The following is a 17,261-nucleotide window of genomic DNA, read 5'->3' on the forward strand; positions in this document are numbered from 1 at the left end:
TAATACTACAACAAATATGGCACTTTACATTGGAAGAGACCTAAGGTTTTATGCAATGCTTTTGACACCACTTGGAGGCCTAAAATATCTTTAAAAGGAGAAAAAAGACAGAAAGAAGAGAAATTAAGGGACTAAGAATAGAAAGAGGACATGTGGAAAGAATGACAGGACATGGTTTCCCATGTCTAAAGTTGCCTATCACAGCCCAAGCTGGGTACACATACAGAGGTAATTGGTGATTCAGGGCAAACAGAAATCGCAGTGTGCACTAAGTACTAAAAGAGTTTGTAGCAAAGCTGGGAGCACAACCAAAGGGGTTGGAGGAACAGCCTTGAAGAACGAGGCATTCTGAGATTTTTCTGACGCTCAACTGCAAGAACAAGCTGATTATGAACGTGACTTGATTACCTGGAAAGGGCTGCATAACTGAACTGTAAGCCAAGACACGCTTACTCCTTAGAGGTTTCACCTGGGAGAGGACGGCTCCATTTCTTTTCTTTGCTTGATAAATCTGTGTGCTATTCTTTGCTGTGAGGATCCAATATATAAATTCCCCATCCACGGTTAAGCTAACAAGTGTTTTTCCTGCTGATTAAAAACATAAAGAACATAAAATAAGGAACAAAATACATTCTTAAGTTTTCTACTCTAAACAATATATAAAATTCTTTTTCTATGTTATAACTGCTAAACTTTGAATCTATTATTTACCTATGAAAAATAATACCTTTATTTTGTCATTGAGCTAATGGTTTTAGAGGTATTTTCTCTTTTAATGTCCATATCAAGCCAATAAGATAAATACTGTTATTACCAGCCTTATTTTGTACAAGTGCGAACTGAGGCTTAAAAGAGTTAAATAATCTACTCAAGGCCACAAAGGTAGTAAAAGGCAGAGCCAGATTTAAAACCCACCTATGTGACTCCAAATCAAAGACACCAGTCTGAAGGATGTATTATATGACAGGCATAGGGCTCAGTGTCTTGCTTAATATTTCTACTTGTGGTTTGGAATGAATGTTGTAGTAAACATTTATCAAATTTGCAGTTCATACACGATTATCACTGTTACTAGCAGGTTCAGTTACTGCCTTGACATTCAAAAATATCACAACAGAATCAGGAAATGAAGTTCAATAGGAACAAATGTAAAATCCTAAATCCAGGTTTAAAATCAACTATATAAAACGAAAGAAAGAGATCTGGCTTAATAATAATTAACATGAAAAAAGCTATTGGTTTTTCAAATGGCAAGTAGCCCAAAGACCTGTTGCCACTTGTCCTACAGTAAAAAGAAGACCTAGGAAGTCAGCATCCCCTTACACTGGCCAGAACACATTAAGAGTACTGCATGTCATTATGGGGATGACATTTAGTGGGCTATTGACCAGCTGGGCTGAAATCTCAGGAAAGTGACTAGAGCTAAGAAAGACCTAGAAGCCACATCACCTGACGAATAGTTACAGATATTTGGATTTTTCCTCTAAAGAAAGTGCTTAGAGACTTCTGGTCAAGATGATGGAATAGTCAGTCACCAATGTCACTCTCTCCCACAAATCAACCAATTTACAACTATAAAAAAGCAACGAAAGCCTAGCTGGGGCCGCAAGAGCTCAGAGTAAGAGGAGGAGAGTCCTACGGAGTGCATGAATGTGGGAGAAGCCACAATGAGAGAAAGAAAAAACTGCCCCAACCATTTCAGATCCCAGCTGCTTCCAGGCTGGAGCTTCTGAGTACACAGAGCAGGAGCTGGCAAACGCCACAGCTGTGCCCTTCGAATGAAGTTGTTTGGAGACAGCAAGGTAGAAAGTTGCCTTGGTGGCTCCCAGGCCAGCAAGACCACTAATAGGGTTCCCGTGGACCCACAAAGGAGCAAGGAGTCACAACAACTGAAAAAAAGGATCTTCTCAGAGGCCAGTGAGTCATCACAAGGGACTGGAGCACAGCCCATCCCAGGGGAAGTGTTTGGAGCACTGGCATGTGCCCACCAGGGAAACATGGGCACAGCAAGCACAGCTGATCTGCCCCCCAATCAGTGTAGGATCACTCAGAGGCGACTGGTCAGGAATATAGAACAGCAGGGGGTGCAGTTTGATGAAAAGACTCAGGCCCAGACCAGAGTTTCTACATAAACCGGGTGCACAGGATCTCGCTAGACCCAGAAGTATCTCTAAAGTCAACCATTAAAACCTGAGCTACACAAAAAGCCTTCCCTAGGGAATCAGCAGCAAAGCAGCAATTTAGCTCAACCACAGAGCTCAAGTGCTGGTCCCCACAGGAAGTGCCCCCATTTTAGAAGTAAGCAAAGAACAACAAATTAGTTCTAGCACAGAGTTTAAGTGGTGGGAACAGCAAATAATCCAACACAGAACTGGAAGAAAAAACAAAGTACCCACAACCAGAGACAAAGTTTGATATTAACTAGCAAAGGTCTCATTTCACCAAAGAACACCTATAACACATAGAAGGACCAGAAGTCCCCTAGGCTACCAAGCCAGAAAGGGGAGAGGGCTGGAGGCCTCAGCCATGCCCCCTAACACCCACAACCAGTCCTGAGGGTGGGGGCCAAGGGTCTTGGCCACACATATCCAACACACACAACCACCCCAGCGATGACCACCTAGCCACCACAGGAAGTGCCCCGGGCTCTCCCAAACTGGGGCAGTGGGGGGTCGAGGGCCTTGGCCATGTCCCCCAGACATGTGCAACCAGCCCAGCCACAACCACCGAGCCACAGCAAGAAGGGCCTTGGGTCCCCGAGCTGGGCTGGTGGGGGACGAGGGCTTCTGCCACACCCCCCTGACATTTGCACCCAGCCTGGCAAGGACCAAGCCATCACTGGAAGTCCCCTGATCTCCCCTGTGGGAATAAGGGGGGTGTCACAGGCCTCAATCCCACCCCTCCTCCTTCCTCCTTCTTCCATCCCATTTCCTTCCCCTTTCTTCTCTTCCCCTCCCTCTTAAATGCTCCACAACGACACCATGGAATGTGAAAAAATAATATTAATAAAGCATAATTTGGTAAAATCTAACAACAAAAAAGAAATTGTTAGAAAGGGCTATGACAGCTATCTAAATATAGTTGAATGGCTGTCATGTGGAAAGTGATTAATTTATTCTGTGTAAATTTAGCCATTAGAACTAAGACCAAGGAATGAGAATAATGGAGAGAAGACTTTGGATACATATAAGAAAAAAATCTAATATTCAGAACTGTCCAAAAATTTAAACAGACTTCCTTATAGTGATTTTTCTTTTATAAACAGGTATTCAAGCAAGTCTATTTTTGTAGAGAAAATTTCTTGTAAAATCATGACAGCAAAATGATCTCCAAACTTATTTTAATTTTCAAATATTAGAATTATAGAAAGATTGACCAATTCTATACTTATACTAATGGCCCACTAGATAATTCTTGTGTATCTAATGTTAAAGAAAAAAATATACTGATACTTCTTAGAAAGACTTTGGTCAAGACTAGTGCAATATTGCAATAGGAAAGACAATACAACACAGACAATTTGGGATTTACGGCCAGTGAGCAGAGCAAGGGAGTCAGTGAACAGAAAATTACTAAGAGGGGACATCAAGGATAGGGAGGTTCTTGTCAAACTAGTCTAACAGAATTATGCTAAAGGCAGGCCAAGGGCCTAGACATCGAGGGTGGGGGTAAAGAACTCTATCGGATATTAATTTAGATATAAATCTCTAAATTGACTTGGTAGGTTGCTAAAAGTGGACTCAGCAAGGATGGCCATGGAAGGTCAAAGTCGAGGCTTAGTTAAGAAGAGACCTCAGAGGAGCACAACTGAAGTTTGATCAAGGAAAGAGTCTTTACCACAGATTTAACAGAAACAAGTAATTTTCCCAAGAGGAGAAGTTCAAAACATTAACTCTACTCTTAAGCCCATTGAGAGTACATAGAAATTGTTTCTAAAAGGCTCTAGGTGACATGTCAACAAAACCATATGTGCAATTATAACACACAGACACATACTCACGGTCATATTTGCAATTTCAAAACTTTATTAGATAATCCAGCATTGCCTGACAGAACTTTCAGTAATGATGGAAATGCTGTATACCTACATTGTCCAATACATTAGCCTTTAGCCTTTTGTGGCTTTTGAGCACTTGAAATGTGGCTAGTGTTACTGAAGGATTGAATGTTTAATTTTATTTAATTTTAATTAATTTAAATTTAAACCACTTGTGGCTAGTGATCACTGTACTATACAGTGAGGAGTAGACTCTTCAGTGTATCTAGGGTGCATTTTTTTGTTGGAATTACTCCTAAATAGGAGACTTGCAAATCACTTTCAGATTTTCAAATATTTCTTCAAACATGTGAATTTCAGCAGATAGGCCTGACAAGTATTGACCAAGTCATGCTGAAAGTGGAGTCAATGGGATCATCAAAACAGAAATAAAATAGGGTGTAGGTAAGACCACTGATGTTGTAGTGAGACACAGTTTCAACTTCCTCTGCTCACTAACTGTGGGCCTTCGGACAGCTTACCTTGGCTTTCTCAGCCTCAGTTTCCTCATCTGTAAAATGAGAATAGCAGTACCTACCCCATTGAGGTATTGTGGAGATTAAATGATAATGCATTTATTAGTGTGCCTAGAATGTAGAGTTAAGCTTATTAAATTGTAGCTCTATTGTTAATTAAAAATTTTTTTATAAAACACATTTAGAAAACTATGTCATTGCCTACATACAATTTTCCTGGAAACAACTTGATTTGAGTTCTACAAGAACACTTGGCGTGGTCTGGAGAAAGTACCATGTATATATTCTCTTGAGTATATGTAGAATGCAAGCCCCTTTTAATGGGGTGGGAGGGACAGGACTGCTGTTATTAATGAAACTTGAGGTACACACAGCAGCATCTTACCCAGCATATCAGGTACCATGATAACTTTCCAACACTGACATCCTTCCAGATCCGTGGCCCAGATCTCTTGTGCTTTGGCAAAGTATATCCAGGGTTTCTCTAAGTCAGAGGTATCAATAGTCATTGTTCCACTTAACTCAAATTCAGTCACATTGCAAGAACATTGGTCCTTTCCATTTTGTCGGTTTGTGGCTGTGGGTTGCAGAATGCGGTGCAAGGTGTGATTGATAATACTGTAGTAGAACATCTGATAGCCAAAATTGGAAACTTCTGTCCAATACAAGCGACTATAGAAAAAAAAAAGTACCTCCAACTTAATGAGTAAAATATTTCATTTCAAATATCAGTTTCTAATGAAGATCAACTATTTCTAATGATTTGGGGGGGTTGAGGATGGGGGGACAAATGCCTTTGGAGAGGGCATATCCAGGCTTCCAGCAACCTTCTGAGATGAAGGAGGTCAGAAGAATTCTAACTTGTAACATTTTCTTTTTTTTTTTTTTTTTTTTTTTTTTTTTTTTTTTTCCGGTGACCGGCGCTCAGCCAGGGAGTGCACTGATCATCCTTATATAGGATCTGAACCCGCGGCGGCGGGAGCGTCGCCGCGCTGCTAGCGCAGCACGCTACCGAGTGCGCCACGGGCTCAGCCCTAACTTGTAACATTTTCTTATGATTTCTCAGTAAATGTGTTTATAGCTGAAGGCTTGGATTACAATGACCATAGGTGCTGCATTAAATGGCAATTAATGGCTATAAATATGAAATATATTTGCATACCTTTTATGAACACCCATCTCCATTCCCCTCCTTTTAAGTTTTCTTCTGCTTCTTAATTCTAATTTACAATCTAATTTCAAAATAGCCTCTACCCATGCTTATGGCACAAACAAAAATGTATCTTTATAGCCTGGGAAATTGCTACTCAGTTGATGAATGGAGGCCTTAAAACTAATCTCATGAAGACACTAATTAAACTAAGATGGATGAGCCCAGATTTGCTGTGCAAGACATGCTGCCCATCTGTTCCAGCTCATCTCCTGCCACCATCGCAGTCCTCTTCTTATCAACTGATGATATTATTAAATTCACTAATATAAAAATCTGCTGTTTCCTGCTAATAATTAGCCTAGCTTTAGGTTAATCAAATTGTCAATATGGATTAGGTTTACGTGTTTGTGGTTATGGGCTCATAATTTATATGCAGACTTACTTACTGCAGTTAATTTAGTGAGCCAAGAACCTTAAGCATCTTATTTTCCTGTCATTGGCTTCTAACATTAAACCAAAGGTATTACAATAAATATGTCTATGTCTTTTTCATCACAATAGAAAAAGATACTCACACTTACATACCTTAAAAGAGGATAGACAGAAAAAGAAATTACTGTTGAGTTCCTATTGCAAATCTTTAGCTCCTTGGGGTATTTCACTTTGTGTTCAAGATCAACATCAAATATTTGCATTCCATTTTGTGATTCTTTCAGTGCAAAGTAGAGGTGCCTTGAAATCCAGTCAACTGTAATAACTGTGATATCAAAAACGACTGCATCTCGGAAGAGCTTCACAATAGGTAGAGAACACAGCCAAGAAGATAGTGGACATTGTTTTTTTTTTTTTTTTAACTTGCAGTCTTTTCTATGATCGCCCATACACTTATGTACTGCACTTCTCCTTTGTAATTCAAAACCTCAGTAACAGGATTGTGCACCATTGTAACATAGGCCCTCTTCATACATCGTGTATTTTTCCTAGATAATTTCAACTACCATGGCTTCAACTGCAACCCACAGACCTGTGCTACAAATCCACATCTTCAGACAAGATCCTTCAATGAGTTTACTGATTCAAATATCAAACTGCCTACTGAACAGCTTCATACGAATGACCCCAGAAAACAGAAGTTATCACCCTACCCCAAAACCTCCTTCTGACTTGCATTTTACATTTTTATGAATTTCCAACACTCGCGCAAGGAGCCAATCCTCACATTACTACCCAGAGTGAACTAGTTCCATTTTAAATATCTCCCCAATTTATCCTTTCCCTCCTCACCTCACTGCCTGTCACCTAGTTCAGGCCTTAGCATTTCCTACATAGGTTTCTGTGATAGCCTCCTCGTTGTCTCAGATTTAACCCTCTCTGACTCATTATTCCCACAGCTGGCAGAGAGGTCTTTCTAAAACACAACTTGACTATGTTAATGCCATACTAAAATTCTTTAATGGCTTGCTGTTGGCTTCTAGATTGGCACCTGACTCCTTAGCACAATAAAGGAGGTCCATTCTGTTCAGGCTCCTGTCTACCTCTCCAGCTTTACCACCACCTTTCACTCCACCCTCACCCTCACCTCCATCCCAAGCTCCCTCTATCTGTAGCTCCCTGAACATGCTATGACCCCCTTGTCTCCCTGCCTTGGCACCTGCCAGTCCCTCTGCTTGTTCCCACCTTCACCTGGCTCATCTTTGTGCCCAAGATGTTCTTCCATTCTAACGCCACTACTCCAACCCAGATCTCATGTTCATTCTTTGTGATTCTACTACATCCTGCTCTCAGCAGAGCAGTTATACTAGTCTGTCTTCTCTACTAGCTAACATTTAGTGAATGCCTACCATGTGCCAGGCATTGTGCTTTACATGGATTACCTTATTTAATCTTCACAGGAACCCTATGAGGAGGTACTACCTACCCAAAGACATAAATAACTTATTGATGGTCACAGATCTAGTAAGTGGTGGGGACAGAATTAAATTTTAGGTAGTCAGATTCCAAAGCTCATCCTCTTAATCACTATGCAATACTGCCTTCCTAGTGTTAGAGTAATACTAGACTGAGTTTGTTGAGAGCAAAACCTGTGACATTTTTAAATTCTATATCCCAGGATCTAATACAGTGCCTTAAATTCAGTAACTATTTGCTAAATTAATCCTGAATGGCATTTACCCAGAATCTATTCTGTATTCATTTGTGGCATAATGATTACACATCTGTCCTTTTCAGTTATTCTGATCTTAATGGCTCAACCATCAGCCAGTTATTTTAATTATAGGGTAGTATAATATGCAAATGATCCATATCCTTCATTTCAGAATAATCACATAGTGAAATACCTCCAAGCTGGATCGATTGTTCAAGTTCAGAAGGAAGAGTGAATCTCCTTGAGCATAATACACCATCTCATTATCTGCTGTGTATCCCACAGCACTGATGTCTCTTTCCGCTGAAAACGTCCAAACCACTTGATTTTGATCCATATCTAAAAAGCCTATCTTGTTGCCAAGGAGAGTTATGAGGTAAGGAAATGGATTGATTTCTGAAAACAAACAAGTAGATAACATACATGAGAAAACTAACTTTAGCAAAGTCTCTTGATTCAATATCAGGCAATTTTGAAATCCTTGGGACCCCTTTGGATTCATCTGATACATCAGTCTCAGTGAAGACTCTGGAGGCTAACTGGCTTGTTTAGACATGTTTTGACAATAATAAAAATTGATTATTTTATTTACCTTAACTTTAGCTCAGAGACAATGTTCATATCCTTAAAGATACCAATGGGCAAAAAAATGCTCTTAAATTGTTATTGACACAGATTTTAGATACCAAGTACCTGATGTTTTAGATTTCACTATGTCAGAAAATGGTCCTGGCCCTTTAGATGTGAAGACCCGAACCTGAAGAAAACAAAACAAAAAACTGCATCCAATGGTGTTCTCAGTGGCAGTAATTAAGTGCTGAGACTGACAAATTACTGAACATTTTATTTCACACTCCTGATACACACTATTAATAATTTTGAGTAGTTATTTATATCTCAGTATATAGCAAAAAATCACTACGAGGAAAAATATTGCCCCACACTCATGTCATTTTTTTTTTTTTTTTTTTTTGTCTAGAAAAGTGTAAAGAAATGGCACAAATTTCTATTGCAAAAAAAAAATTCTAAGAAAGGTCCAGGGATTTCATGTACAGCACAGGTGGTGATGAGTGTATTAATTAATTTGATTGTGATAATCATTACACAATGTATATATATGTATATATCAAATCATCATGTGTACCCTTTAAATATATACAATCTTTGTCAATTAAATATTTTAAAATGAACAAAAGGTCTTCAACTATTCCCAAAATTAAGTCACATAGGCCAATGGAAACAAAACTGTGCAAGTTATGGTAAACTTCCAGTTATCTTGAATTCAACAACTAGAAGCTTCAAATAATTACATTTACTGTACTTTTTAAAAAGATGATTGATAAAAAGAAAATAATTAAACCTTATATTTGAACATGATTGCGCATTTCAAACCACTTTCACATTTATTACCTCTTCTGATCCTCACAATTACTGAGAGTAGAAACTGGACCAGGATTATAATAAGGTAAGTAACTCATCCACAATGACACATGTACAAACTGGCTTAGGAACCATGCCTTCTGAGGGTCTGTACATTTATCTCCCCACTGTGCCATGCCACATTCTAACAGTAAAGTTTTTTTAAAAAATTTTTAGATATATTTTATTGTGTAATAAATCATTTCCATTTCCAAACCTTGCATATCTGCAATAGCCTATAAAAAAAATTGACATTCATAATGGCCTCAAAATATAGAGCCTCAAGTTCTCTTTCAATCAACAAAACATTGTATTATTTCTATTATACTTCTAATATTAAATACATGTTACTGTATTCTATATATTGCTATCTATGATTTTTAATGGTGCATATATATATGTATATATATATATTTATTAAGCAGTCTTTGCTTTTGCACAGGACTGTGTTAAGGAAAACTCATACATATCTATGCATATCACTCTATATGGTTTATATAGTGACCAAAATTTGAAACTACATATATAGAGAGAAACAAATATACTTAACCAGAATACTTATTTAACTAGAACACTCAAAATTCTTAACAAATAAGAATGTTTACTGTCTTTAACTTTTATGTGTAACTTTTTATTAGTATAGGTAGACCTAATAAATTATCAAGATAATTGTTAAATTCAAATTTTATAAAAAGAAAAAAAAACACAGACATCCATAGGAAACACAAATCCCTAAAATACTCTGCGAAATATTATTCCTCCCACAAAAAAAATGAAAAATAACTCTAAATACATACAACACTGCCATGAACACAGTAATTAATGATATTAAAAGCATCAAGCCATTTATTATAAGTAGAAACTTACTTCATATGAAATTTAAAATGTCAAAATGGGGTGACAATAGAATTTTTCCTTGACTGCTACTTTCTCTTTCTGCTCTACCAATAGAGAGGTGGTTAACTGTGAGATATCAACTACGTTGACCCTCAGTTTCTATTTCCAGCTGTAGCTCCAGTTCGGAGCATCAAGATGATTCACAGCAGTGGTGTGATATGGTGGAAAGGACTCTAGAAGCTGGATTATGGCACACCACTTCACCATGCAGCTTTGGTAATTGACTGATACAGAGACCTGGTTTTTTCTTTGCAGTATGAAGATCAAATGAGATGATGAATATGAAAGTCCCTACCATGATGCATAGGACATAGTGACTGTGTCTAATAGTAATGGTCTAGTCTGAACTTGAAATGTACCCTGAATGGGAGAAAGTTGTCAAGGTGTCCTTTACCAGAGCTATCCCCTCTCCCCTCTGTACTTTTGCTACTCTCTTGGCCCTTCAGATCACAGTGAACCTCAAATTACTGACAGAGTGGCAGAATTCTTAACCTAGTTCTTTAACCTTCTGTTTGCATGATTAAGAATCCCATATCCCAGTGTCTCTCTCATACCTGGAAGATGACCATGAACCCAGGACTCATGCCCTCAAGTTGAAAAGACATCAATGAGGGAGTGACATTGACAGCAATCCAGTCTTTGAATGTTTTATTTGTGTCACTTTGGTTAGATATTTGGTAGAAAATTTCAAATCTTGTCAACACACCATTTTCATGCTTAGGTTTATTCCACCTAAATTTCACCACAACTTCATTCTTATTGTGGTATTTTCCACTTGGTAATATAAATATTCTGGGGTTCTCAGGTGCTGATGGAACTGAAAAGCAGAGGCACAGATAGGGCAGAAAAGAATATAAGGCTGACTTTTACTACCCATGATGAGGATGTGGAACAACTTAGCAATAAATAGTTCTCATTCTAAACAGTTGAAGTATATCTATCTCATTCTAAAAGATCATCAGGAGCGAATATTCCATAGATTTCCTCAGGAACCTATCTTGACATTTCAGCAAATCTTACTGACAGGCAAGACTTCCTTGTATCCAACCCAAATCCTTCCTGCTACTACTTAAGTGCTTCTTTCTTGTCTCTGCCCTGTGTAGTGACAAAGTAGCTGGTTCTCCTTATGAAATGCAATATTCATTCACTCTCATCCTGACAGAGTCATTTCACCATGGAAATGTCCATCACCAGGTGGGAAGGCAGTAACTCTAACCAGCCTCCAATGAGTTCTGGGTGTAAAACACAGCATATCAAAGATCCAGGCCCTCTCATCCTGAACCACCTAGGAGGCAGGAAATTTTGGAGAAGGCTGATAGCATCCCAAGAGTATGATTTGAGAGTCCCCATCTATTCTAGAGCCAAACCAAGCAATTCAATCGCTCTGAGTCCTGTAATCAAGAGAAATTCCTCTGCCTGATTTCCAAGTCATCCTACCCTCTTCTTCCTTGGGACTTCTCCACAAGGCCCTCAACCCCTCCCCCATCCCAATCACTATGCTTCTTATTGTTTAACACTCACATCGTTACTCAATCTCCAGGCCTTCTTACATTGTACTTCCCACATGGGATACCTTTTCTTGCTCCATCCCTAAAAGCCCAGCTAACATCTCTGCTTCCCAAAAGCCTGCCTGGGCCATAGAAGTTCATGTGCACATCCTTCTCCTAAGAATGCCTGAGGCAGTTGGTATAGGTGAAGGTTTCATAGTCTTATCTATTCATTCTATGCCACTGTGACTCAGTTATCACACTGTCTTCTTCTATTATTGGTAGCTGCATATGCATTTATTTCTCCACTGTTTCAGGAGCTCCAGAAAAGAAAGGATCTTTTCTTATTTCTTTTTAAATCCCCCCGAATCTAGTATAGGACTGGCACACAGTAAGTGCTTAATAAATATCGGTCAATTTGAATAATTTCCTGGCTATATTGTAAATTCTCTGAAGGCAAAAGTCAGATCTTATCATTCTCCCTTATTGCCCCCAACATCCAGCAGCGTGTTATTGACCCTCACCCCAAGTGGGTCCCCAATGGATGCAGTCAAGTCCTTTTCCACAGAACAATCCAACCAAAGCTGATATCCCAAGACAACCTCAAACAGAGCATACCTTGATCCAAATGCTAACTGCTCCAGAACCTGCCCAGGCTCCACTAGGTTCCTGTTGTGAGACTCACGGACAAATATTGTTGAAAGAATCTTAATAGTAAAAAATGCAATGATGAATGCATATCTGTGTTTATTGAGCTCTTACCGCCTGCCAGGTCCTGTGCTAGGAAGTTTGTGAAAATTAAATCAATATAATACTATCATTTATCAACATTTGCAAGAATGACCGAATGGAGATTTGATGAAACTGTAGTAAAAAGCCAGAATTAAGTCCCAGCCCTGTCATTTAGTGGCTATTGCACACTAGGCCACTTCTGGATTTGCATAATCAAGATCATAACACCTGTGCTGTCTACCTCAGAGCTGTGTGAAGATCAAATGAAATAACGTTTCTGACACATGATACGTATGCAATAAATGTTTAATAAAGGAGTGATACATATAATGTGCTTTGTACACTTTAAAGTGATATACACATGGAAAGATATGACTAATATCCTTTCTAAAATATATTTCCCCCCCAAAATTAAATTTAGACATCAGTTATTCACCCACGGAAGATTCTGAGCTACCATCTATCAGAACAGCCTGCCTTCCAAGAAACTCTTTGCTCTTAAATGCCCGTTTTTTTATGAAAGTTTTACAAAATTTCTGAAACATGTTTCTGCATCTCACATATCACTATAATCAAGTAAAACAGTCTTTAAGAAACCTCTGAAATATTCTTTTGTAATAAATTAGGCAGATTTATTTTAATGGTGTTATTATAATCTCCAAAAAGTCATTGAAAGGGTATTGAATCTAAACACATCTACAAAACTGAAAGTTATGTTTAAACACTATTCATTATCTATGCCAAATACCAGAAAGTGAGATTCTGTCTTTTTTTTTTTAAAGAGAGATTTTAACCCCTGTACCTGTTTCAGGTGCTTGAAGTGATAAAGATGTTTTGGGGCCCTTTCCCCAGTAGGTATAAGGAGTGACAGAAAGATTAAACAAGGCATAGGGCTCCAGCCCTTCCACAGTAAATACAGGTAAAGACTGTTGTTCACTAGCCAAGAACTAAAATATAAGCAAAAAACATTATTTTCTTAGGAGCAGAATTAAAAAATCTTTCATCTCTAATTAACTAAAATCTCCAAACTTTGGTTCACATGTAAAGTCAAAACTTGCAATTTTAGAAATGCTTATTTTGGCAAGTCCCATGTTTTAGAACAATTAAAGTATATCTAATATAGCAGTTAGCACCAAGCAGTCAGAGACTGGTTGTAAACAGTGTTGTCAGGAATAAACTTAATAATCAAATGCAATGGTAAAACAAAGGAGATGGGCTTGGCTAAATGAAGGAAATACAAATCCATGTGGACAGGGCTGATACAGATGGTACAGTCTGTTTGGGAAATGGAAGTTACTAGAAGCAACACAATACCTTAGAATGAGCACTAAATTCCACACTGTAGAAAACTACACCCCAGTCCACCACAGGGGGAGCATTCCACAGGACTTGAAAACTTGAAGCATTTCCTTCAATCCTGAATGAAGACTCTAGAACAGAATCTGGGATAACCTTAGGAGTATGGGAAAAGTTCCCTATGGGATGAAAGAAAGAAAGGAACAGAGGAGAAAAGATTTAGGATTATCGATTAACATAAAAATCATGGGAAATCAATAGAAATTACTAATAATTAGACCTAAAACAAAATTTTTCTTTCTTTTAATATATCCTGAAAAGTCATCTTTTTCTGACTTTCTCAGGCTGTAAATTTGGGTTAAAATAAAACTGCCTGCAAGCAAACCAATAAAACTACTAAAACCTAACTCCTCTTAAAATATTATTCTTAAGAAAAAATTCCAAACTAAACATTTATTTAACAGAAGGTGTGGGGGAGAGGGAATAGTAAGAAATAAAATATTGTACCTGGCAGAGGCTTGAGGGATGTCTGAATAATTGTGAACTGATTAAATCTGGCTGGTTCCGAAATGGAGACACTGGTTCTCTGACTTATTTCCTGGGCTGTGATAATCCTAAAGCCATTGATCCAGAAGAGCCGACCACTATAGTACATCAGTGCATTCTGGGAAATTTCAGAAGTACTCCAGGCTGCAAATTCTGTGATGTTGGTGTCCCCAACGCTGCTAAAACATAACACCAACTAGTATGTGTATCTGGAGTGGGAGAACAGCTGGTACATGCAAGAATTTGTGAAAATATGTTTGTGAGTATGTGTGTGCATTTGTGTATATGAAAAGAAATAATATACTTTGCAACAATAATTGCCATTATTTTCAGTTCCATATTAAGTTGATTTCTTACAAAAAAATCAAAGTAGTAGAACTAAAGTAAATTTTCTGGGGGATTTCTTATTAATATGATATTGCAATAGCAAGACTTTATACAAGTTGCAGCTTTTAAAAAAACACTTATGATTTTGGTAATTTTCCACATCAAAGGCACAACCTAAATTCTCATTACTTCATTAGCATAGAAATCACATTTTTGGCTTATTCCATGTGCTCCTACAACACTTGCATTAGCAGAAGAAAGACGTGAGGCAAGGTACTTACAAGACTCGTAAATAAGGTTACCACCCAGAAATGAAACCAGTAAAAATCAATGCATAAGTATAAATTTGCCATCTGTACACACAAGGTTCAAAGACAGCCTATCAATGTGAGGCACAATGCTAACAGTACCAAAGTCAAGGGTTCAGATCCCTGTACCAGCCAGCCACCAAAAAAAAAAACCGACAAAAGAAAAGATGGATTTAAAAAATCAGTTTTATGACCCCCACCACCTCATCATGAACAGGCAGAAATAACAAGATGAACAGCAAATATCAATCCAGAAGGCATAAGCCTGTTCAGTGGTTTCTCCTTATTGAGCCTTGCCTCCCTCCTACTGTTGGTTAGTGATCTTATTTACTTGCCATTAAGTACTCTAGCCTGCTTAGTTTTTTGCTTTTTACTATTTACAACTGTCTGTTGCTTCAATGATGCTTATCAGCTTCTACAGCTTAGTCAAAGTGTTCGATTTCAGACTAGAGAATTCCAGTAAACAGGCTGTTATTTAAATGGCTTTAAGAGTATTTTCTCAATGAAAGAGAATTTTACAGTAATTTTTACTTTAAAAATCTGCTTGGTTGTTTTAAAATTATACCAGTTACCTAGTACTCAACAAAAACTATCTCAGTGATTCTCAATGCTTTGGAGTGGAGGTTTGGTCTTTTATGATGATCTATGTAAGCCTTTTATTTATTTATTTATTTATTTATTTATTTTGGCGGTAAATCATTTTAAAGCATTGACATTCCCCTGTTTATAAAAGTATAAACTATGGTATTCAAAATCAAAATAAATAGAAGTTTGTTTTGAAAATTTCACAATACCTCCTTGAGAAAATGGAAACTACCTCAGAGGATCATAGCCGGGAATTGTGACTCTTATAAAGAAGAATTATATTCACCAATATATATTATTTCCATAGTCCTTTTTCCAGTAAAATATTACTTGTCCACACCTACTCAGTTGCGAAGACAGTATCTAGTTTGCCTTTGAACTTTCACCTACTTGTCTAATTTTACACTTTGCTCTTTCTACCTCTCATTAGAACTTCCCAGTGACCTTCCAAGATACACAAAACCAAATTCCAGATGTAAGGACACACAGCAAGCAGGATGCATTTAACCCAAGAAGTCTAGTCCTTTTGGACCACCCACAGAGCTACAGTAGCCTATACCCATGAATGTGTTCATGTCAGCCTCACTCACAGAGTTGTTTGTATGTTTCAGCATTCCCCAAACTGTCCCCAGGACAGAGGATTTCTCTGCAGGGCAAGACTGGATATCACTTAGTTGCCACTGGCTTGGATTGCTCCTTGTTTCCAACTAGGGTTGACCCCCTAATTTTCTATCTCTGGAGTTCTGCACAACTTCAACACAAACTCCTCACTTTCAGGAGGTACGTACTCCAAACCCTTTAGTCCCCAACAACAGGCAAAGCTGGGATTGAATCAAAACTCAGCCAAAAAATCACAAAAAAATATGTTTGCATTGTTAAACCCTTCCATGCGGTATGAGATGTATATAGAGATCCCCTGAAGTTACTCCACTGAGAATTGGTTCATTCATTTATTCATTCATCCAGCAAATGTTTTGTGTCTAGTTCTATGTTAGCCACTAGGAATACAGTGACAAATAAGACAAATACAATCCCTTCCCTCATAGAATATATTGCCTAGTTGAAGAAGCAGGTAATTAGCACATAACTACATTATCGAATGGCACTGTAAAAGAAAAAGTAAAGTGAGTTCCTTAACAAGGAGATCTGCCAGGTCCGGACAGTCAGAGAAAGCCTCCCTTAAGGAGCAACGTTTGAGCTAAGCCATAAAGACAAAACATGAATTAACCAAGGGAATTAGGTTGGGAAAACATTTTAGGTTGAGGGAACAGCAAGGATGTAGGCTCCTCCGGAACAGTATAGAGCAGTCCTGACATAGCTAAATATACCTGAACTTTATGACTGGTTCACCCTTTTCAACCTCCAAGTCGGAATTGTTGTTATATAGACAATAGGTTTATTCTTTTATAAACTAAAGGGAATGGACGTACATAAGAGAGGAAAGAGCAGTTTGAAGGGTGGTTTAATTATGGTTCTCAAGTTCAGAATAAGATGAGACAGCAAACAGCTGATCTCATCTTTTACTACAAGCTAGAAGTGTAGTGTCCAACATGGTAGCCCTAGCCACATGTGACTACTGAGCCCTTGAAATGTGGCTAGTACTATTGAGAAACTCAATCTTTAATGCTTTTAATTTAAATTAATTTAAGTTAAATTTAAAAACTAATATTTGATTCATATACTATGAATCATATATATGATTTATTAGAAAACTTTAAAGCAATTTTGGAACAACTTAGCTATATAAATCAAGTTTTCCACTTGTAAATTTTATAAGATTAAATACAGATCAAGTTATTTCTTATGAAAACGAAGTATGCAAGTTGAGATGTTCTGTGAATATAAAATACACT

The 17,261-nt window shown here is 37.9% G+C and overlaps 1 protein-coding gene across 2 annotated transcripts in view; it reads right to left on the bottom strand.

The window, feature by feature from the left end:
* Positions 1 to 17,261, bottom strand: part of ROS1 (ROS proto-oncogene 1, receptor tyrosine kinase) — a 139,662-nt gene that overhangs the window by 71,421 nt on the left and 50,980 nt on the right. The window contains exons 19-27 of one of the 2 annotated variants that reach the window (XM_063097740.1): positions 14,150 to 14,364; positions 13,661 to 13,821; positions 13,149 to 13,293; positions 10,682 to 10,944; positions 8,505 to 8,568; positions 8,005 to 8,207; positions 6,251 to 6,456; positions 4,898 to 5,184; positions 409 to 585 (exon numbers count right to left, since the gene is read on the bottom strand). In XM_063097740.1, coding sequence (XP_062953810.1) covers positions 409 to 585; positions 4,898 to 5,184; positions 6,251 to 6,456; positions 8,005 to 8,207; positions 8,505 to 8,568; positions 10,682 to 10,944; positions 13,149 to 13,293; positions 13,661 to 13,821; positions 14,150 to 14,364 — 1,721 coding nt within the window. Of the gene's footprint in view, positions 1 to 408; positions 589 to 4,897; positions 5,185 to 6,250; positions 6,457 to 8,004; positions 8,208 to 8,504; positions 8,569 to 10,681; positions 10,945 to 13,148; positions 13,294 to 13,660; positions 13,822 to 14,149; positions 14,368 to 17,261 lie in introns of both variants that reach the window. The other variant, XM_063097739.1, reaches the window with a different exon arrangement.

The sequence above is a fragment of the Cynocephalus volans genome, chromosome 5 (assembly GCF_027409185.1).
Source record: "Cynocephalus volans isolate mCynVol1 chromosome 5, mCynVol1.pri, whole genome shotgun sequence".
Taxonomy (NCBI): Eukaryota; Metazoa; Chordata; class Mammalia; order Dermoptera; family Cynocephalidae; genus Cynocephalus; species Cynocephalus volans.